Source organism: Mus caroli, unplaced genomic scaffold, assembly GCF_978045245.1.
Source record: "Mus caroli unplaced genomic scaffold, Mus_caroli_1 scaffold_7, whole genome shotgun sequence".
In the NCBI taxonomy this organism is placed as follows: domain Eukaryota; kingdom Metazoa; phylum Chordata; class Mammalia; order Rodentia; family Muridae; genus Mus; species Mus caroli.
In genome coordinates this window covers 120,494,882-120,510,435 of record NW_028227262.1, presented here as the reverse complement: position 1 = coordinate 120,510,435, position 15,554 = coordinate 120,494,882, and the positions used below count along the sequence as shown (strand labels likewise).

The following is a 15,554-nucleotide window of genomic DNA, read 5'->3' as shown; positions in this document are numbered from 1 at the left end:
TTTATTGAATTAGACATATTCCCCTCCGTGTTTATATAAAATCTGGATCTCAGTTAAAATTTTCTAACGAGGGCAAAATCTTTCAAAATAATGCAAAAGAAAAACATGTTAAGATGACTAGGTCTCGGTGAGATGACTAGGTCATGTTAAGATGACTAGGTCACGGTGAGATGACTAGGTCACGGTGAGATGACTAGGAAACGGTGAGATGACTAGGTCACGGTGAGATGACTAGGCAAACGGTGAGATGACTAGGAAACGGTGAGATGACTAGGTCATGTTAAGATGACTAGGTCACGGTGAGATGACTAGGAAACGGTGAGATGACTAGGAAACGGTGAGATGACTAGGCAAACGGGAAGGGAGAAGGGGAGAGAGAAAGAGCAGGAACAATACATTGAATATCCTTAATCTGAGAAGCTAAAGCTTTTTGTGTATGTTTAGTATGTTTAGTATGTATATACAGGCATACGCACCATGAAATGCATGTGATGATTACAGGACAATTTGTAGGAATCTAGTTCTCTCCTTCCAGCATGTAAATCCTGAATATCAAACTCAGGTTGTCAGGCTGTGTCAAGCCTTTTTATACCAAGCCATCTCACTCAGCAGCCTGCCTACAATATAGTAAACTAACCTGACCTAGAAAATGCAGTGGTGGCGCACGCCTTTAATCCCAGCACTCGGGAGGCAGAGGCAGGCGGATTTCTGAGTTCAAGGCCATCCTGGTCTACAGAGTGAGTTCCAGGACAGCCAGGGCTATACAGATACAGAGAAACCCTGTCTCTCAGAAAACCAGAGAAAGAAAGAAAGAAAGAAAGAAAGAAAGAAAGAAAGAAAGAAAGAAAGAAAGAAAGAAAGAAAGAAAGAAAGAAAGAAAGAAAGAAAGAAAGGAAAGAAGGAAAATGCAGTAAGACCCAACTCCACTCTGTATATTCCCCTGGAAACAAAAGGCATATCTTTCTGTATTCTGGACATGACTTTTAAAGAGAAGCTAGAGGCTAGCTGGGATGTAGCTCAGTTGGCAGAGTGCTTGCCTAGTGTCTTAGTTTGCTTTTTATTGCTGTGATAAAGCCAAAAGCAAGTTGGTGGGGAAAGGGTACTGGAACTGGAGTTGCAGACTGCTGTTGAAGGTATGGGGCCAAATCTGATTTTGGCCTACAGAATCTCCCATGCACATCCTCCTCTCCATCCAACAGTGGCTAACTGGGGAGTTTCCCCCAAACTCCCTACATTCCTACACTTTTGATAAGTACATTCCATTCAGTTCTGTGTGGTTGGCAAAGCTTTCTTTTCACTTTGGGTGGTTGTACTGCTAAGATCTGGAGTCCTCCACCTCTGAAAACCCTGTCCACAGGTTCTAGATTCTTCCTCAGGCCCACTGGCGTCTCTCTCTTGGTGACAAGAGTCTGCTGTGACCCCTCTGTCCCAGAGATCTCAAGACACATACATGAAGATGCCCAGTCTCTCAACTTAGACCCATGGGCCTCCACTGGTGATAGAAATGTTTCCTGCACCAGTAAAACACATTAACAGTGCACTTTAGCTCCCAAATGCATCTCTGCTTTCCCTTCTGCTGCTCCAAGCCCTGTGCTGTGACTCTTACACTCTCTGAGCAGTCCTACATGACACTGTAAGCCTCTGCACCATTTCCTGTCTTAGGAGTACTGACTGCCGGGCACTTCATGCTCACCAGCTGCTGGGCTGCTCATGCAGCCTACCCCACCCACACCTCCCTATAGCCCACACTGCCTGAGCCTACCTCAGCAAGGATGCTATATTCCTCAGGCCCCCACTACAGGAGGTCCCCCTTCTCCTTACCCATCAATTGCCTGCCCAGCTATACTTATTTCCACGTCAGCCCTGCCACTCTGCACAGCCCAGTCTGCCCTCCAACACTCCGTAACAACCCCGTATCTTCTCTCCAGTCTCCCTAGGAACTGCAGCTTCCTGAGCCCTGTGTCTGGCTCTCAGTGAGATCCTTTCCTCACTATCTCCTCCATGAGCTGCCTGATAAGTCTGACAGCTCTCTTGGGTCCTTCTGGGCCTGTGCAATGCCTTTCTTGGAAGTCCTGGAGCTTCTTTAGGTCCATGTCTGGGCTACCGTGACCCCTACCCTTCGCTCCCTCTTCTGCCACTGTGGCCCCCAGAACTTGTTCCAGCTGCAATGATCTAACAGCTCCTCCCTCCCCCTCACCGTTGTCTCTTCAAAAAGCTCCCTCCATTCAGCCTGATGGCAGCCCCACTCCAATCCTAAAGCCAATTTCCCATCCACCCACCATCCAGATGCCAGCTCTCCCTCTGCTGCTACGCATACTGTTACAACTGCCTCCACTTCCTCTTCCCAACTCCCTTCCTAAAGCCAAATTCTCCACTGTTGATTGAACTACAAAATAATTTATGGTTGTCTTATCAGATACCTCTCTCATTTGACCCTCCCTCCACCAAAGCCCTCACCATCAGCCCAACGTATTAACCACTTCCTGTCCAGACACTGACTTCTGCTTTAAAACCGGCAAACAAAAGTGATATTCTGTAATGACAAGAAGTTTATTACATTTATGGTTTACAAAAATAAGTTTTCTTTAGCCTCATGCATATGTATTTTCAAGGTTAAGCCTAAAATCGGGTATACTTAATATATGGCCCTCAAACTCCTCAGAGATCTGCTGAATGTGGCATTTAAAATGTTCAATAAAAAACTTCCCACAATAGAGAGCCCCTTCTTCCCACAATAAATAGAGAGCTCCTTCTAACAAGAAAATGTTAAGGTCTCCAAAGAAGGCAGATGGGGAACTGCAGCTGACTCCACCTGGACTGCAACACTAACTGCTCCCCGGGGAAAACTGCCATCCGCCTCCCCCCCCCCCCAGCAGGAATCCACACAAGCTGTGGACACTGGATTGACTGCTATACTTTGCCTTATCAGAATAAGGTCAGTGTTCCCAAGCCCGCCCTTCCTCTACAGGAAGAATTCCTCAGCCCTAGTCTGACAGCCAAAGGCCTGCTGCTCTGGGACAACTATTAAATGCAGTTCTTTTCAGACAACTGAAGACAGACTGCTTCTGCAGTGAACCATGTGAGCCTCAAATGACTAAGTAAGTCTTTGTCATTTTTATTGCTATAAAAACAATTTAAGGGGCTGGTGAGATGGCTCAGTGGGTAAGAGCACCCGACTGCTCTTCCGAAGGTCCAGAGTTCAAATCCCAGCAACCACATGGTGGCTCACAACCATCCGTAACGAGATCTGGCGCCCTCCTCTGGAGTGTCTGAAGACAGCTATAGTGTACTTACATATAATAAATAAATAAATCTAAAAAAAAAAAAAAAACAATTTAAACTGTACTTCTTACTCAAATCTACCCCTCTCAGATCTCTGGTGACATTGGTGAGTAGCTGCAGCTTTAACAACAGCAAACACGCAGCAGCCTGGTCGGTCCATTTCCTATGGACAGGCTTCACACTAATACCTGAATTTTAAAGCTTATAAGAAACAGATTTAAAAAAAGTTATGTAGGTTAAGGAAAAAAAAAGGCCGGGCAGTGGTGGTGCACGCCTTTAATCCCAGCACTTGGGAGGCAGAGGCAGGTGGATTTCTGAGTTAAGAGGCCAGCCTGGTCTACAGAGTGAGTTCCAGACAGCCAGGGTTACACAGAGAAACTCTGTCTCGAAAAAAAAAGAAAAGAAAAGAAAAAAAGTGATACAAGTTATACAGGCCTAAGGAAGTAATTTAAAGTACACACAGCTCTGACATTATGACAGTCCAAGGAAACGTGTTAAGTTCTGAAGATACAAAAGTGTAAGTAAGTCATAAAGGTCTGAGAAAGTGATTAACTTAAGGTATGTGAGAAGCTGTTTTGGACTTCATTCCTCTGCTCTGTGCTACTGTTGGGTCCCACAGCCTGAATACACAGCAGTCCTCCACACCCCTCCAGACTCCTCCTTTAACCTTCCTTTCTAGGTTTGTTACTCCTCATTTGACCACGCCCTATTCCCTTATTAGGAAAGGGCGTCTTTTCTATCACAGGCAAGTTTTCTCGTACAACAGCTCCCAGGATACTCCTGCATCCCTCCTCTTTCCTTCCTCAGCCCCTATTTGTACATGCTCTCACTCTCTGAAATCCTAAACCTCTTATCCTCTCCCTCCTCTAGTCAATCCGCTGTATGGGATACCACCCTCTTTCCCTTGCTGCACATCATAAATCCCTCTAGCATACTCAAAGGCCTTCTGCCTACATCTTCAAACCCCAGTTCTCCCTACTCTTAACCAGGCTCTGCCTAGGCCTCAAAGCCCCCATTCAGTGTCCTTTATCTAAACGGTTTCTATGTCCCACCTCATCACCCTACAGTACTCCCATATTAACAGTCAAAAACCTAAGGGAACCTTCCACCTAGTCCTGGGCCTTCAGTGCACTAACTGTTGCCCCTATACACCCTTCAAGTCTCTAACCCTTAGGCTGTCCTCGCCATGATCCCTGACAACACCTCTCATTTTTCAGTCCTAAATCTTAAAGACACTTCTCCTCAATACTCCTGGATATCCAGCCCCATTATCTTTTTTTTGCCTTCGCATAGATGGATCCTGATACTCAACAATCCCAACGGGACAGTCCTTCCCCGGGGATTCAGAAACAGTCCCCAACTTTTTGGTCAGTCACTCCTATAAACTTGGCCGTCTCCCTTTTTCCTCCCACTGGCTTCAGTATATAACCTCCTAAGGCAGAAATTGGTACCAGCGACTGGAATATTGCTGGGATAAACCTGACTGAGCTTTTGTTTGGAAGAATGTGGATTTTGGGACTTTGGATTTGGAAAGCGGTAGAGGGCTTTAAGTGGGGCTTAATGGGCCATCCTAGTAGGAATATGGAAGACTTTGTTACTGAGAGTGATTTGAACTGTGCAGACCTGGCCCAAGAAGTTTCAGAGAATTTCAGTATGTGGCCAAGAGACTGTTTTTGTGGTATTTTGGTGAAGAATGTGGCTGCTTTTTGCCCTTTGCTGAAGAGTCTGCCTGAGGCTAAGGTGAAGAGACTCAGATTAATTGCACTGACAAAGGAAGTCTTAGAAATGCCCATCATAGACTTTGTTCTCTGGTTAAGTCTCATGAAGAACATTTTAAACAAGCATAGCAAGCTTAGAAAGGAAAAATATAAAATATATAGTTTGAGTTTTAAAGGGACATCGGAAGTGAAATGGAGCTGAATCCTGTGTTCAAGGATATTAAACTGAATTAAAGAAGTAGTGACCTTGGGGCAAGATTCCCAGCAAAGTTTAGGTCCAGGCATGGTAGTAACTTGCCTTTAATCCCAGGGGGCAAACAAAGACAAGAAGATCTCTGAGTTCAAGGCCAGCCTAAAACAGAACATGTTCTAGGTGAAGACAAATTTAAATCCAGGTTTGGTGGACCACATCTTTAACCCTGGTGCTTAGGAGACAGGCATACCGATCTCTGAGTTCAAAGTCAGGCTACAGAGCAACTTCCAGGCCAGCCAGCTTAGGCAGTTAAGGAATTGGAAAACACAAAGCTGATGATAATGTAATAGAGCCAAGGGGCCATGTTCCAGACCCAGCAGGCAGCAGAACTCAAAAGTTTAGGCCATGTGGCTCTGGCTTTAGAGTCCAGAATAGAAGGGACTATTGGGACAATTGATGTTGGTTAGCTGGAGCTAAGAAATTAACAGTGATTAAGAAGAGACCAGTATCACTGAGGTGAAATCTTCTGGGAATTATTTTCTGAGAGCACAAAGAAGCTGTGTTCCAGAGATAGCCAAGGTTGTACCTCGTGCTGCGGCTAGACTTGGTAATGTGTAAGAGTCACCCCGGTGGTACTGGTTTTGAAGACGTGAAGGGGTCATGAAGAGCAGCTGAGGCTTGGCACTGTGAGAGGCCATGGAAGGCCACTGGTGAAGGTGTAGCCTCAGTTCTAGTTGATGGCCCAGGACTGAAGGAGTCATGCAAAGGATTTAAGGCTTGGCACCATGAAGAGAGCCTATGAGAAGCTATTAGTAAAGCCTAGTTGCAGCAGAAGACCCCAGTGTACTGGAGATGTCAGTATCATGGGATGATCACCAAGAACAGCAGTAGTGGAGTGGATCAACCTGAGCTTAGAGTGCTACAGAGGTCAGAGCTGGAGAAGTGAAGCAAGTCCTTTGGAGGAGCCCAGAAGATCCTGTGTGGATCCCAGACATTGAAACAAGAAGCTGTAACACTGAAGTTGCCTAGGAGATGCCAAGATTTTTGAGATGCCAGAGCCATAAGATATCTGCTGAGGAATGCTGCTAACAGGGAGTGGACCAGCCCAGGAAAAAAGAAATTTGCAGTCAACAAAGATGAAAATGGAGTTGGAGATCTGAAGACCACTTTGACATCAGCCATGGAGATGTTTAGAGTTTGGCCAGCTGGTTTCCTGTCTTGCTTTGGGGAATACAGTTAAGTGACTGGATGCATCAAAGAAGAGACTTTGAACTTTGGACTTTTAACATTGTTGAGACTGCTATAGACTGTGGAGACTTTGGTTGGAATTTAGACTAACTGTACTTTTTTATTATGCTATGGCTAGGTATAGTCCCCATAGACTCATGTGTTTAAACAAGCTTATGGGGGTCAGAGAGAGGAATGTGATAGTTTGTATATGCTCTGCCCAGTGAGTGGCACCATTTGGAGGTGTGGCCTTGTTGGAGGTGTCACTGTGAGCATATGCTTTAATACTCTAGTCCTAGCTGCCTGAAAGTCAGTGTTCTGCTAGCAGCCTTCAGATGAAGATGTAGAACTCTTAGCTCCACCTGCACCATGCCTGCCTGGATGCTGCCATGCTCCCGCCTTGATGAAAATGGACTGAACCTCTGAATCTGTAAGTCAGTCCTAATTAAATGTTGTCCTTTTAAGAGTTGCCTTAGCCGGGCAGTGGTGGCACACACCTTTAATCCCAGCACTCGGGAGGCAGAGGCAGGTGGATTTCTGAGTTCGAGGCCAGCCTGGTCTACAGAGTGAGCTCCAGGACAGCCAGGGCTACACAGAGAAACCCTGTCTCGAAAAACCAAAAAAAAAAAAAAAAAAAAAAAAAAAAGACAAGTTGCCTTGGTTATGGTGTCTGTTCACAGCAATACAATCCTAACCAAGACACCACCTCACTCCTCAGTGTCCTCAGCTCCAGAGGTGACTGACTCTCACCTTCCAAAGCTCACCTCTCCAAGTCACCTATCTTGGGTTCTCTCTTGTCATGGCAACCCATGGACACCTCACTGTAAACCCCCTTGCCCATCTCCACTCCTTGTCTCTAACCTCATGTTCTCCACTCATGGATGCCTGAATGCTCTCACTGGATACACTCCCTATACCTTGCCACTTCTGGACCTTCTTCCTCCCACCCCACCTCTCTCTCTCTCAACCCCTACCTTGCAGCCTACCAAGCCTCTGCCCCACTTTTATGACTACATTTTATGACTCCCCGACTACATAACCCAAACAACATGCCTAACCCTCCTTCAGTCCAGGATGCTCCCTTGCCCCTGCCTTGTGAATCCATCCTCACCCTCCATCCTGTTCTCTCCTGATCATCCGCTCCTCACACATCTCATCTTGCTTCTCACACTCCTACTTTTCTTCTGCCTTTTCTCACTGCTAGCTGACTCCCCTAAATTCATTAGCTGTCGAGATGTCCGAAGACATCAAAAACACTCTGAACAAATCCCACACTCCCAATTACAAGATATAACTAAAGTCGCAGCCATCTCTTCTGACATGCGCGCTCAGTGGCCAAGCCCTCACTTGGGTCAAGGTCATCCAACAAGTGCTCCCCTAAACCCTACTGACCCTCCTTCAGTGCTGCCCACTACTTTCTCTGCTCCTCTCTCCAAAGTCCTCTGTTAGCCACAGTCCCTCTTGCCACCAATACTCCAGCTGCCAATGCTTCACCCCCACTACTGACCACTTGTCCCCATCACATCCAAGTTCAACCCAGGAACCAAAGCCAAATTCCCTCAACCTTTCCACACCAACCTCAAACCTTGTAACAGACCGTCCCTCTCACCATGTGTCAAGAGCCTCCCCATCATCTGTAAAATATTCCCTAAAATATTTCCATTTCAGAACGCCCCTGAACACCCTAGGAAAGGCTATTCTAATGGAACAAAAGTCTCTCAAGTTATGTTCTCCCCAACACAGTAAGACCCTGCTTTCAGATAACAGTGGTTCTCCAATTAACCTCAGACAGCCAATGGAAATTTCCCTGGCTCCTCTCAAGAACTCTCAAACAGACTCTAGACAAGTACCAATCCTTTCAGTTGTATTCTTTTTCCTGGGTGCTGGGAATCAAACCTGGGCCCTCTGGAAGATCAATCTGTGCCCTTAACCACTGAGCCATCTCTCTAGCCCTGTCAGTCTACTTCCTTAATACAACCCAGGACCACCTCCCCAGAAGCTGGGCCCGCCCACATCAATTGCTAATCAAGAAAATGCCTCATAGACTTGCCTGTGGGACAGTTTGATGGAGGCAATGTCTCAACTGATGTTCCCTCTCTCCAGATAACTAGCTTTTGTCAAGTTGACAAAAAACTATTCCATACATGAAGCGTATACAAAGGCCTGAATTTTATTCCCAGCACAAAATAAACTAGGCATGGTGGTATACACCTGTAGTCACAATATTCAGGATGTGGAGGTAGGAGACATAAGTTCAAGCTACATAACCTGAGAGACATGAGACCCTCTCTCAAAAATATAAAATACAAAAAGAAAACAAAAAGAGAAGTTAGGCATGAAGAGAGACGTTATCTAAGGTAAATGGCATCATCTCAGTATTTCTCAGTAAGGGTGAGAACCAGCTAGGAGTTGAAATGTTTTCGAAGATGCCATCCCAGTTACAAAACAAGAACTCTGAAAAGGACAGAGACCGTACCTACTACCTACCCCGCTCCCCCGCACCCTGGAAGATCAATCAGTGCCCTTAACCACTGAGCCATCTCTCCAGCCCTGTCAGTCTACTTCCCTAACACAACCCTTCCCCCACTTGAGCTCTTGCTCTGACACTTCTCACTCGTGTGTCCCCCAGATGTGCATCTAACTCTAGTGCTCTGGAAAGGAGAGAGGGAAAGAGGAAGGAGAGGCAGAGGAAGGTGGGGGAGAGGGGAAAGGAGAGGCATGCAAGTGAGGCAAGGTGAGGTCAGCGAGGAGCCTGTGAAGGGGACACACAGCTTTGCATGAGGAGGGCATACCTGATGAAGACAGTTTTCCCTTCCGTCACATCCGAGGGTAACTTCCTCTTCTTTTTCTGTGAGACTGGAACATCTAATGTAAATAACAATAAAAAACAAAACAAAACAAACAAAACAAAAAACTCAAAGACAAATGCAAGTCATATGGCAAAGGGTAACTTCTTAAATATTCCATATAAATTTTAAAAATGTTTAGATGGGCTAAGAATGTAACGACTAGATATATTAAAATATTTAAAGCAAAGCAAAGCAGAGGGGCTGAGGCTGTAGCTCAGTGATAGAATGTGCATTTAACATAAATAAGGACACGGTTCAAGAGAGAGAGAAAGGGAGGGGAAGGGGCCTAGTTTAAGAAAAAAATACTACTTTTTACTTAAGTCGGCAAAACATAAAACTCCAATATAATCCAGTGTGGTACTGGTGTGGAGAAAAAAAAGTCCATAGATTGCTGTGGCCACATTCACACATGTGCACACCCACGCACACACACATTATACTACAATTGCATGCATATGCATGTGTTTCTGCTTATAAATGTGTTAAAATGTCCTCTAGGCATACAAGAACCATGATACTGACTGTCTCTGGGCATATGGTCTAAGCCGTTAACCATGTGGATGAAGAGGAAGCTCACTACTTGAAGAATAAACATTACAGTAGGTGTGTGCTTCATGCTTGGAACCCAGCACTTGAGACACCAAGGTTTTGAAGGTCTCAAGTTCAAGTCCAGCATGGACTTCACTGTGAGACCCTTCAAAATGAAAAAATTAAGAAAACCACTTATCTGCCATGTGTGTACATACAAATTTCTGGGAAAAAAGAGATTACGCTGGAGAACTGTGGGCTGGTGAAGAACTTGTGGTTTCTACATTAAGCTCCTTTGTACTATATCTTTAACTTCTTATCTGAGTCCCACTAAGTTTTTAGATTCAAAAAAGAAAATGACAGAAGGCAGATGAATCCAAGTCGTAGGTTTCATTGTGTCCTCGGTGTGAAAGCCTTGACTCCATCCTCAGGAACGGAAAAGCTGATTTTCTGTCTCTTCTGTGGCCAAACCAAAACATCAGGCTTACAGAAATACAGGCAAAACAGCTGAATAAATAAAAACCCCCACTCCCTGGGAATCAGCTCTCGGCCGTTTCGCACTATATCATGACCTGCCTTACTTGTCCTTAATAAAGGGAGCAATGTGGACCTGGTCATAGCTCTACAGATGCTCCCTGTAGCCAGTCCTGGCTAGGAACTGAACTGTGCCTCTCCAAAACTCACACAGTAAGCCTGTAACTCCTTATATTGGAGGAGACCTCAGAGAGGTAATCAGGGTTGAGTGGAGTTGTACAGGGAAGAGCCTTACTCTACAGGATGAGTTTCCTATTAAGGAGGAAGCGAGACCGGAGTTTGGGGGGTTTTGTTTGATTTGCTTTGTTTTGCTCTCCTTGACCCCACACATGGGTAAAGCTATCTGCAGACAGTGAGCAGGTCAGTGTTCTAGGCAGAAACAGGTAGCCTCCAGAAGTAAAAGAAAAGAAACCTGTCTTATTCGAGCCATTAGTCTGTAGAATTGTGTTCTGGAAGCCCGTGCTGAATTTATAATTCTTTACGTCAGCTCAAACTCAGAACTGTTGGTTTAGTTTTTTTTTAACTTATTTTATCTACGTATCAACTCAAAAGGTTTGTTTTTGTTTTTTAAAGCCTATTTAGTATATAAACATGTATTATATCCTGTTTATCCAGTTATTCAACTTAGACAAAAGTGTAAACACCCTCAATATTAAGGCTAGGTTTTAAATTCTCTAAGAAAAACTCTAAATTCTCAATCATTTCAAAGTCATCTTTAAAACAAAGCAAACAATAAAGAAACAAAAGGCCTCCGAATGTGGCTCAGGTGGGAAATGACTGCCCAGCACGCATGCAGCCGGGGTTCCAGCCCCAGTGCCGCATAACGCGGATACAGCAGTGCACACTGGGGATCCCAGCTCTGGGGTTAGAGCGCATTGAAGGCAGCAGGAACTGGTTCAATCAAGGGCATTCTACATACTACATACTACATACTGAGTTGAGGCCAGCCTAGGCTATCGGAGACCTGGCTCAAAAAAGGGGGCAGAGGGAAGCAGAGACACAGCCAGTTAGCAGAGTGCCTGTGCTGTCTGTTAGATCCCTGCAGCACATAAGCCACCAAGGAGGCAGAGGCAGGGGATCAGAAGGTCACGCTCATCATTCTCCACACAGCCCAGCCAATGTCAGCCTGGGCTATGTGAGACCCCGGACTCAAAAGAGAAGGGGAGGGGAAAGGGGATAGAGGGACAGGGACAGGAAGAAAAGCATTAGAAAAAAAAATGAAAATGAAGGTTCTCTGTTCAGTGTTAAAATTTTGATAGAAACTATTTGCAAGAAGCCTGGGCAGAGCTGGTGTCCACTTCTCGTTAATTTATTCAAAGCTGGACGGTGTTTAGGAAGATACCAGCAAACCTTCATCCTCTTGATCTTCAGCGCTGCTCTCACTGTCCACTGTCCCCTCATCATAGGAGCTGCCTCCTTCCTCCAGGTCACTGTCCTCGTAGGAGTCGTCGTCCTCGATGCTTTCCTCGGGAGCTGCTCTCTTGACTGCTCTGCAACAGCACAGTTCGGATCTCATCATCGGGGCTGATATGTAAGCGGCTGAGCTTTCTTACATGGGCCAAGTTCGCAGTGAAGGCAAGAGGAGAAATGCTGTCTTCCCTAGTTCTCAGAATGTGCACATACCTCTTGTGCACACTCACAGGAGAAGCTATTGCTGATTCTCTTTCTTCTTCTTCTTCTTCATCAAGGCTATCATCTTCTTCATCATCAAGGCTATCTTCTACTTGCTCTTCCACCCTGTAGTTCTTCTTACCTGATTCTTTAGGCTTACGGTCACTGCTCTTCTTTACACCTATGGAGGAGGATAAAGAAAGGAATTCACGTATTGTCTAAAACAAGATTATTTTAAGAGGAGTAACTAATAATTCAAGTACCTAGTTTCTTTGGTTTTTCAGGATTTCCTTTTTTTTCTTCCTATACAATCAGACTTTCATTTCTATCAGTTCTACGTACTCAGATTCAACTAACCACAGACCAAAAAAGGTCTTTTAAAAATACTGTATCCATACTGAATATCTAAATTTTTGTCAATATTCTCTGGACAATTCAGAATAACAACTATTATGTAGCTTTGTATGATATTAGGTTTTCAAATAATCTAGCGAGAATTTAAGATGTACAGCAGGTGTGGTTTAAAAAAAATGGTCCCCATAGGGGACTCACAGGGAATGGCACTAAGGATGTGTGGCCTTGTTGGAGTAGGTGTGGCTTTCTTGAAGTGTGTCACTGGGGGGGTGCGCTTTGAGGGCTCAGAAGCTCAAGACAGTTCTCTTCCTATTGCCTGCTGATCAGGATGTAGGGCTTTTCAGCTCCTTCTCCAGCACCATGTCTGCCTACACGCTGCCAGCTTCCTGCCATAATAATGGACTAAACCTCTGAAACTGTAAGCCAGACTCAATGAAATGTTTTTCTTTATAAGAGTTGCCATGGTCATGTGACTCATCACAGCACTGGAACCCTAAGACAGACATATCACATCAATTCTAGGGGAGAGTTGAGCACTGAGGGTTTGGGCATCTGAGTCGTCTACGGCTCAATTCCTAACAGACACCAAAAAATGACAGCAAACAATATCAGCAAAAATAAAAGAAAACAAAACAAAAAACCCAAAGCTGTCACCACCTAGAATAGATTCCTCTTCTTCTCGTCCTCCTCAGAAGCCTGAATGAAGGTTAACTCACTCCAGAATGAGAGAAACAGTAACGAAAACTCTTCAAAGAGCACTTACACACCACAGCAAGCACACTGCTCACTCTGGCCTCCGTGAACCTTAGCACTTACACACCACAGCAAGCACACTGCTCACTCTGGCCTCCGTGAACCTTAGCACTTACACACCACAGCAAGCACACTGCTCACTCTGGCCTCCGTGAACCTTAGCACTTACACACCACAGCAAGCACACTGCTCACTCTGGCCTCCGTGAACCTTAGCACTTACACACCACAGCAAGCACACTGCTCACTCTGGCCTCCGTGAACCTCAGCTTTGATGTGAGATGGTCTCTGAGACTCTAGTGACTTAATGGCAATGGTTTCTCTCTCTCTTTTTATTTTAATTTAAAAATTTATTACTTTAGCTGGGCGTGGTGGCGCACACCTTTAATCCCAGCACTCGGGAGGCAGAGGCAGGCGGATTTCTGAGTTCGAGGCCAGCCTGGTCTACAGAGTGAGTTCCAGGACAGCCAAGGCTACACAGACAAACCCTGTCTCGAAAAACCAAAAACCAAAAACCAAAAAAAAAAAAAAAAAATTTATTACTTTATGCATATAAAAGTGCTCTGTCTGCAAATGTATCTATGTACCATGAGCACACAGGCCCTCAGGGGCAGAAGGTGTCAGATCCCCTGGGACTGGAGTTACAGATGTTTGTGAGCTGCCATGTGGGTGCTGGGGACTGAACTCAGACCCCCTAGAAGAGAAAGCAGTATTCTTAACTGACGAGCCCTCCAGTCCTGCCTTCTCTTCTCAGTGGTCATTAGTGCGAGGTAAGAACAGAGTGAGGGAGATGAACTAAGGCCTCCTCACTCATACCTCACTCATACCTCAGAAGTGAGTTTAGACTCAAAAGAGCCGATGTTCAGCCATCAGATCACCAGGCAATCCAACGTCAATTGACAAGCATTGCTGAGCCTGGGTATCTCCAGCCAACACTCCCAGTATAGACTATGACAGGAAAGTTTCGATATACTTTTATCAAAACACAACAACTGTTGGGCATGGTGGCACACAGTTTTAATCCCATTATTTGAAAGGCAGAGGCAGGCAGATCTCTGGGAGTTTGAAGCCAGACTGGTCTACATAGCAAATTCCAGGACAGCCAGAACTATGTACAGAAACCCTGTCTCAAAAAAACAAAAACAAAACAAAACAAAACAAAAAACTACAGGAGTTCTTTTTGCCCTCGCAACCCTCCTACCTGGTGCCAACACATCTCACCTGGGGCAGAAGCATGCTGGGCATCTTTGTATTTGTCCTTTGCCACAGCCCAATCCACAGCCACAGTCCGTCCTGTCCAACAGAGAGATGGAATCTGAGACTCTCTCTTCCTCTAATACCCCGACTTCCCGCTCACCGAAAGACAATAACATATCGGTGGAGACAGAGAAATGCCACCTCTGAGATTATTGGCTCTCTTGGCCGTGAGCTTAGCCTTTAACCACTGAACCACCTCTCCAGCCCAACTATTGGTTCTTAAAGAGAAGAGAGGCAAGAAGATCTTGAGTTCCAGATCAACCTGGACTATCTTGCAAGATACTATTACAAAACAAATACAAAACTAAAAATCCTCCCAGTTGCTCTCTTTAATTCTTGACCTTTTAACAAAAGAAAGTCCACTTTTTTACACAGCCACCACACTTTAGATAATATGAGATAAAGTTGTAAATGTGGGACTGGCAAGATGGCTCAGCGGTTAAGAGCACTGTCTGTTCTTCCAGAGGTCCTGAGTTCAATTCCCAGCAAGCACATGGTGGCTCACAACCAGATCTGATGCCTTCTTCTGGCCTGCAGGTACATTTTTTTAAAAGATGAGTATTTAAAAATACTTTAAAAAGCAAAACACAGACGTTCTGGGACAATGGAAATCTTGCTCAAGTTAGGAAAGAACTAAGCTGACCCTTCTTCCATCAGCCCAGTACCTGATACTACCAAGAATAGATTAATAGCCCATGGGTATTGATGAATAGTGGCCCAACCAGAAAAGAGGAATGTAAGAATTAACATGCACTTATTAGCAGCTTTGTCCAGGATAGTCACTAGGAACTCCAAATGAAGAAAGGGCTCCTGTCATGAGACCTTTCAATTTTAGCCTAAGATCAAATACTAGAAATTTTCACCAAAAATTGTAGTGTTGTGGTGCATACTTGTAATCCCAGGACTAGAAGGTGGCAGAAAGATCAGATGTTCAAGGCCATCCTTGGCTATTTAGGGAACTCCAGGCTACCCTGGGCTACATGAGCTAGCATTTTAGCAATGAGATTCTAAGCAGCAGAAACATCTTTCACACACACCAAAAAATGTGGTTACTGTGCTAATTCACTCAAGCACCAGAAATAACAAGTCACGGTGCGAGTGTAGAAGCCCTACCTTTTATCTCCTTCATATTCGCGCCTTTGAGAGCTTTTCCTGCTTCAAGGAGGTTTTTGAACTGAACAAAAGCAAAACCACGCATCTTTCCATCTGTGAACAAGTATACAAGAAGGTTAGAGGCAGCAGTGGGTAG

General features: G+C 45.0%; 1 protein-coding gene across 2 annotated transcripts in view; it reads right to left on the bottom strand.

The window, feature by feature from the left end:
• Rbm28 (RNA binding motif protein 28) overlaps positions 1-15,554 on the bottom strand; it is a 42,910-nt gene that overhangs the window by 20,001 nt on the left and 7,355 nt on the right. Inside the window, exons 5-9 of one of the 2 annotated variants that reach the window (XM_021165387.3) lie at positions 15,419-15,511; positions 14,270-14,341; positions 11,955-12,123; positions 11,682-11,821; positions 9,213-9,285 (exon numbers count right to left, since the gene is read on the bottom strand). In XM_021165387.3, coding sequence (XP_021021046.1) covers positions 9,213-9,285; positions 11,682-11,821; positions 11,955-12,123; positions 14,270-14,341; positions 15,419-15,511 — 547 coding nt within the window. The remainder of the gene's footprint in view (positions 1-9,212; positions 9,286-11,681; positions 11,822-11,954; positions 12,124-14,269; positions 14,342-15,418; positions 15,512-15,554) is intronic. The other variant, XM_029478818.2, reaches the window with a different exon arrangement.